The sequence below is a fragment of the Pygoscelis adeliae genome, unplaced genomic scaffold (genome assembly GCF_000699105.1).
Source record: "Pygoscelis adeliae isolate BGI_AS28 unplaced genomic scaffold, ASM69910v1 Scaffold181, whole genome shotgun sequence".
NCBI classification, from domain to species: Eukaryota; Metazoa; Chordata; class Aves; order Sphenisciformes; family Spheniscidae; genus Pygoscelis; species Pygoscelis adeliae.
Genome location: NW_008824360.1, coordinates 154435 through 161390, shown reverse-complemented (window position 1 = coordinate 161390; position 6956 = coordinate 154435). Strand labels below are relative to the sequence as shown.

Sequence of the window (6956 nt, the reverse complement as noted above, 5' to 3'; positions counted from 1 at the left end):
GGCGGGACCGCCGGAGGGCTCTGCTCGGCGGCCGCGAGAAGACGCGTGTCTTGAGCAAAACCGCCCGGTTTTGGGCGCTGTTCCGCCCCCCCCGGTGTCTCGGGAGCGCGGTGTGTCATCGCCTTCCGCGTTTTGGCTGTGTCCAGCTTTGTTTCTGAAACTCGTAGCGGGGTGCTTTGTGGAGGACAGGGGCGTAGTTCTCAGCGTCTCTGAGTTATTTAACCTGTTCCCTTTACCATCTTTCCTTCGAGTCTTGCACCGAGTACGGTTTTACGTTTTAGCTGTTAGCGAAATAACGTGCTCAAGCGTGTTGTGAACTGAATGCTGAAGCGGCAGAGGTTGACCGAGCCTGGTGCAATCGTGTCTCTGATTTTTGTTTCCAGCCATGACCATGCAGTTCATCAGTCACCGGTTTCCAGAGGATCATGATCCCACAATTGGTAAAAAAAATCTTTCTCTTCTCTTTGCTGTTCACTCCCTCTCCTAGCAGGTTAAGCTGTTGTGGGGTCCATTGCTTTAAAGTACTCAATTTAAAGAAGGCTGTGAGTTTGGCCGTAAATGGAGGAATCAAGTCCCTTAGATTACTCACTTAAAGATATTAAGAATTCTGAGGCTGCTGTGAGGACTGGGATGCATATCCTGAGTTTTAGATCTTTAATGGGTTTTCTATCACGTATTTTAGGCCATGCACTATATATTTGTTTGTATGTTGGTAGACAAGGATGAAAAACTGCTGATAAGTGATTATTGTCTATTCAAAAAATCTAGTCTCCATGCTGTAAATCAGCTCTCTGCTATTAATTTTTCAGGCCAAATTGTGCTCTGTCTTTTAGAAACTAGGAGATATGAAAGTGCTTAACAACTTACTATACTGTTGCATAATTTTTGCAGCACCTCGTAAGAGAAACCTTAACCAACAGTTACACTGTCCAAGGAAAAGTGGGAAAAACAGCCAGCTTCTTGTTGAAAGCGACTGTTGCAGTGTGGGAGTGCTAACTTAGAGGGACAGAATATTTATTTTCTTACTTTTAAGAAAATGGCAGTTGGTGGTGGCCAATTCTCTTGAATCACGGGTATTTTCTGGCTTTGAGAAAAATATAATGCTCTTTAATCTGCGCTTTCCACCAAGGTGTCCAAAATTGAATTTATAGGATGTGGCATGTCTATCAGAAATAGCATGTACAATAGCATGATTTTAGCAAACGGTTGGGAGGATATTAAATCACACCAGAACAATTAAAAATTTAATTTGTTGTTAAACAAAGATCAGACTAATTTAGTATAGTAATATTACCGGATTAGGTTCTTCTAGTGTAATGTTCTCTTTGTGAATTGATGATGAATGAGTATTGCAATTGTATTCTAATCTTGTGCTTTCCGATGTGCCGTGAATTCACAGAGGATGCTTATAAAATACGAATACGCATTGATGACGAACCTGCCAATCTGGATATCTTGGACACGGCAGGACAGGTAAGTGAGTAATAATAAGTGAGTTGGGAGGATGTTGAGAAGTCTGTAACGGTCAGGTGTAGAGACAGAAATCCTGTAAAAGTATGCCTGTCTTTTCTTCCAAATGTTTTTTTGAGCTCTCTAACTTCTAAGCATCACGTTGCTTATAGCATCTGTATCATACTATCTATATTTAGGCAGCTGAGACGGAACTCTGGTTTCATGCACTGCTTTCTCTGTTCGTGATCAACAAGCAATATGTATTCGCTGATAAATGACATGTTGGTATGATTTCTATAGCGAGGGAAGCTTGGTGTTAATCCCAGACATATATAATAGCTTGTCCTGTATCTAACAGGATGAGAAGATAGATGACCAGCTTGTTTACAGAGTTCCTATGCAGCTGTTTTTGGAATGCATATTGTGTTTCCCATTCTGAGGAAATTAGAAAGTCATTGTATCTGTGCAATTGAAATGTAATTGTCTGTTTCTAGGCAGAGTTTACAGCCATGAGAGACCAGTACATGAGGGCTGGCGAGGGATTTATCATCTGTTATTCAATCACAGACCGGCGTAGTTTCCATGAAGTGCGTGAGTTCAAACAGCTAATCTATCGAGTTCGACGCACTGATGACACTCCCGTGGTCCTAGTGGGAAATAAATCTGATCTGACACAGCTACGGCAGGTAAATGGCACAAGAGAGGCCCACAATTACAAGCTATTTCTGTTGTACAATGCAGTAATACAAGAGGTTATACTCCCTTTCTTAATTTTTTTGCATGTTTACTGTATAGTAAGTTTAACATTAGAGAAGTACTTGTTTAACCCAGGATGTGTTGAATAACCAAATGCGTATAGCAATCACAGAACTAAAGTCTTCAAGTTGATGCTTTGGGTTTCAGCTGCTCTTGGGCTTTTCCTTTTTTTTTTTTTTTTTAATTCTTGAAAGGAGATACTGTTAATAGAGATTTAGCATTCCATAAACCACTTGCAGATACTAGTACAAATTGCAGATGCAAGTGTGCTAAGAATGGACGCGTAATAATGGAGAACTTGAGTAAGAATGGGCAGAAAGCAAAATTACTTTCAGCTTAAGAAAACAGTAACTACCGTCTGTGGGAAAACGGTTTGAAGCAGAGCTTCACTCAAAGGAAACGTACTTTGGAAAACAAGTTCCAGAGGTGCTGTTTGTATACCTGGAATTAGATGAATTTTCAGTGCGCGTTGTAGCAGGAAAATTATGGTAGCTATTGTAGAACACCATGCCAAGAGATGTAACGTATCGGATGAGGAGTGGGTGTTGCTTTTCTGTGGCCTGGGGTTGGTTGGTTGGTTGGTTGGTTTTTCCCCAAAAGGTTTGGCTTGGTTCTGGGAAGTAGTTTGACAAATATAATAGATTTTGAGCAGGAGAAGGAAATAGCCTTAGCTTACCAAACTGACAAATGCTTGTGTTAGGGCTGAGGACTGCTCACATTAGGCAACTTCTAGATTAAGCTCCAAGAAAAGAATATTCTTTCAAGGACTTTGTTGTTTCATGAGTGTCCAGAGGGTCTCTTGCAGATGATTGCATTGCTAGAGAAACGATGAGTGAAAGAGAAACAGGTTTGTAGAGAAGGATTTAGAGATCAGTGGAAGTTAGCTGTTCTGGAACTGGGAGGGTCCATGCACAGTTATAGAGCAAGCAGAACAAGAAATGGTAAAGAAATAAACTTTTTGGTTTTGGCTTTCTTGGCAAGTGTGAACTTTATTTTTCAGGTCTCCAAAGAAGAAGGCTCTGCTTTAGCACGAGAATTCAACTGCCCTTTTTTTGAAACTTCAGCTGCATACCGTTATTATATTGATGATGTATTTCATGCTCTTGTGCGAGAAATCCGCAGGAAAGAAAAAGAAGCAGTAATGGCAATGGAAAAAAAATCAAAACCGAAAAGCAGCGTGTGGAAAAGACTGAAGTCACCGTTTAGAAGGAAGAAGGATTCAGTCACTTGAACAGGGAGAATGCCTCTGCAAAATAAAACAAAACCTGTGAATAGCCATTTGTAACCAAAGCGGTTTAGTGACAACATTTTGACGGCGTGTTTTAAACCTGATGGGACTTTTATGAGGGAATGCATAACTTTTACCAATTTTTTTTTTTGAATGATATTCCCTTAATTTTGGGTATTTAACTTAAGACACAGTAACAGTTGTACTTTTGTTTGTTGTCATTTTTTTACTGGATCCAGCAAATGTTGCTTGTATGTCGGTTACAAATGCTGATAGGTTTATGTCCCTGCACTTTTGAATGTTTGTCTTCGGTTACTGCGTACTGGAAGCTGAATTGTGTAAAATATTGCTGAAGTTCTACCCAACCTAACTTAATTCATTTTTTTCCTAGTTTGCACAAGAAAATTTTGCCGCTCTCCGGAACAGTAACCCACATCACGAGAGGCGGCTTGTCGAGGTCGTGCTGAAAAATAGTTTACAAAGTGTATGTCATGACTAGCAGCCTTGGCTGTGTATAGATGTCACTGAATGGAGCTGTGCTAGAGTTCTTGTGTTCTCATTGAACAGATTTTTTCCAGCAAAAGTAATGTGGAATACTTGTACAAGTTTATCTAAATTATCAGTTAATCAGCGGTGTTGTAGGTGGGATTCTAAACAAGTCAGAAAAAGCAAATTATGGTTCCTATGGCAGCTATAACTTGGCAACAGTGCATGAATATGTAGCATTTTCCTACTGTATATAGCATTTACTGTGTTGCCATAGCATGTGTAATGTAGTGATGCTGTAGAGACCACAGCTTTGAATTTTCTGACTTGCGTGTTAAAAATCACAGCTGTAATGGTGCGCTGGCTTATTTATTTACATTCGTGTCAGTTTTATGTTCTTGTCTTAAAGGAGCCAGTATCTTTGTTAAGTAGAAGTCTCTAACATAGTCATTTCAAGTTATTCTATGATAACTACTTTGTAGAGAAACTGACTGATACTGAGGTATCTGGGCCCAGAATTAATATTCCTTATACTGGTAAGATTCTTCCAATGCAGTCTTAAAAGTAGAATTGCCGGTGCAGTGGAAGGAAGCGATTAGCTGGACAGAGTGACAGTCCTGACAGATACTCACATCCCTGACCTTGCATGTGTGGGCGGTCCAGGCAGTGCAGGTTCAGGTTTTCTTGCACTCGTAAAGAATGACGTGGTTAAGAGAGTGCTTCCGAGGGAGACTCTCCATACGTAGAGAGATTCTCTGCTTTAGAGCTGATTTACATATACATCGGTTATAGAATTTAAATCCAGCAGAGAGAGGGATGTCTGGTGTTCCTCTTGATTTTGTTTTTTAATAATAGAACAAATCATAGTTAGGTAACTCAGACATGGTTAAAACAAGTTTCTCGGAGAACTAAGTGCCTAGAATCTTTCAGTTTAAGAGTGAAAGAGCTTAGTAGACTAAGTGTAGTATAGCTTCTATCATCTGTGTCGGTAACTACGTTAATCTTACTGAACAAAAATCAGATCTGTAATGTCAGTCTTAGTGTGCTGGATGTGATAGTGCAGTCAAAACTGAAAATTTTTGTGTAAAAGGATTAGTACAAGAAGCAAGGATAGCAAATATATAAACTTAAGCTTTTTTTCTTTCTAACTCCTCATTGCTTAAGATACGACTGGAAATTCTGTGCCTGTTGGTTTTAAGAGTATTATTTTTGTGTAAGATTTAAAAAAACTTATAATGAGAAATCTGGAGGAGGGGTACCTTTATTTTGTTTGTGGCTGAGCTAAACATTTAAATTGGTTTCTGTTTCTCACTCCTAGTGCTCCAGCGTTACGCTACGCTGGTAATAATCCCACGTACGTTGTTTGAAAAAGAGGCTGAGAATAATCCAGTCTGTTTAGAATTTAAGACCTCTTTTATGTTAACTGTGTGAGCAGTTGTGCGCCTCTTTTCAGTAGTTACTGGTTTAGGACTGAAAGCCCTACTAATCATTCATTGTTGGATTAAATGCTGTCTAAAACTCAGATAAAAATCCTGGGAAAACCATCTAGCAGAAAACTTGAGGAGAAGGAGGGGGCAACAGCTAAGAAGTTGCTCTAAAAGCAGTCGCTGATTCTGTCATCATAAAAATTATGTCAGACCAGCCTTCTGGAAATGCTGAACGGGGGCCTAATTGTGATGACGAGTTTTCCCCGTGTTTTTCCTTGATACAGTAAGTTAACATAAAATACTGGTCGGCTTCCTACATTCAAAGTTTTTGGATAATATGTGAAAGTAACCTGTCAGCAGCACTGAAAGCTGTGTGGGACTATTTTCACCTTTAAGTAACAGATGTCTGTGCCTTACGTGATTCCTTCAATGCAATTTAAGTGTTTACTAATGCCTTTTGTGAGCCTGTTGCTTATAGAATTATTACATCAGAACAGCAGCAAGCACTTTTTTTACACAGTGTTATTCAAAAAGAGTTTTATTTTTGTCATGTATAAATTTGTACACAGAATTATTGTTTTATTTGACACAATATATAATTTTTAATACAAACATTTGCATTTGATGTTTTAATCTGTGGTGTCTAGCATGATGGGTAGAAGGCCGTTCAGCCTGAGAGTGCTGAAGGAAGAAAGCTCGTGGTGTGTTTGTAAATCATTTTGGAAAATGCTTATCTAGCTTGAAAAAAAGGAGTTGGTATGTTACGTGTAAGTGGGGGCAAAACTTAATTCTGTGATGCAAGTCTGGTGCTAAATCATTTAAATATGATCTGGACATTTTGCAACTGTATTACGTTACCTTTGTATGCTCTGCCTAAGGCGTGTTGACTTTCCGAGTTGTAGGTATGCGTGGGGCAACAGCAGCTGCATGAGGTAAGGGTCTAAATCTTTGCCCAGATACTTGAGTATTGGGGCACCGGCCAAAGTAGTCCCTCTGCGTTTGCCACTGCCCGAGGTTCTCTGTGCATGGGTGGTTTGCATTTTATTATTTCCTACTAGTAGAAAGCGGCTGGGTTTAGACTCCTCTGGGGCTTTGGTGCAGTTGTTTTTTCTTTCCTTAAGGTGTTTATACTGTAGCCAAATTTGCAATACATCTCTCGCTTTATGACTATCGAAAGGCTACTGTGGTCACTTGTGTTGGGTCAGAGAGGATCTCATCTAGTGGTAGAGGCGCAGAATGTTTCAGCTTCTCCTGCACACAGCGTGAATGTCACTCGTGCGTTCACTAGGCGTTTGGAGGCAACTTCCCCAACTACCATCTCTTGTAACCATGTCTTGTAAGAATCGTCTCATTGTTTGCGGCAGTAACTCGGGTGTGCGTGTTTCTAGTCTGGAGGGACATGCTTAAATTTTAGTGGTTGTGTCAATAAGGTCCCCAGTCGGGTTTACAACTGTATCTGCTTTGCTGTCTAAACAGATGAGTCGGCAGATAAATCTTCCCCTGGTTGATAGGCTGATACGTTGCCCGCTTCTGCTTTTGTGAGAAAGCCTTTTGGACTATAATTTTGGACTAAATGCAAGATTCCTAGAAGGTTAACTCTCTTACGT

At 40.0% G+C, this 6956-nt stretch overlaps 1 protein-coding gene across 1 annotated transcript; it reads left to right on the top strand.

Moving 5' to 3' along the window:
• The first annotated feature begins 288 nt into the window (after window positions 1-288).
• On the top strand, window positions 289-5910 carry RIT1 (Ras-like without CAAX 1). Its single transcript, XM_009319782.1, has 4 exons — window positions 289-440; window positions 1400-1473; window positions 1947-2138; window positions 3209-5910. The coding sequence occupies exons 1-4, from the start codon at window positions 386-388 to the stop codon at window positions 3437-3439; spliced, it is 552 nt and encodes a 183-aa protein (XP_009318057.1). The 5' UTR covers window positions 289-385; the 3' UTR covers window positions 3440-5910.
• Window positions 5911-6956: the final 1046 nt, after the last annotated feature.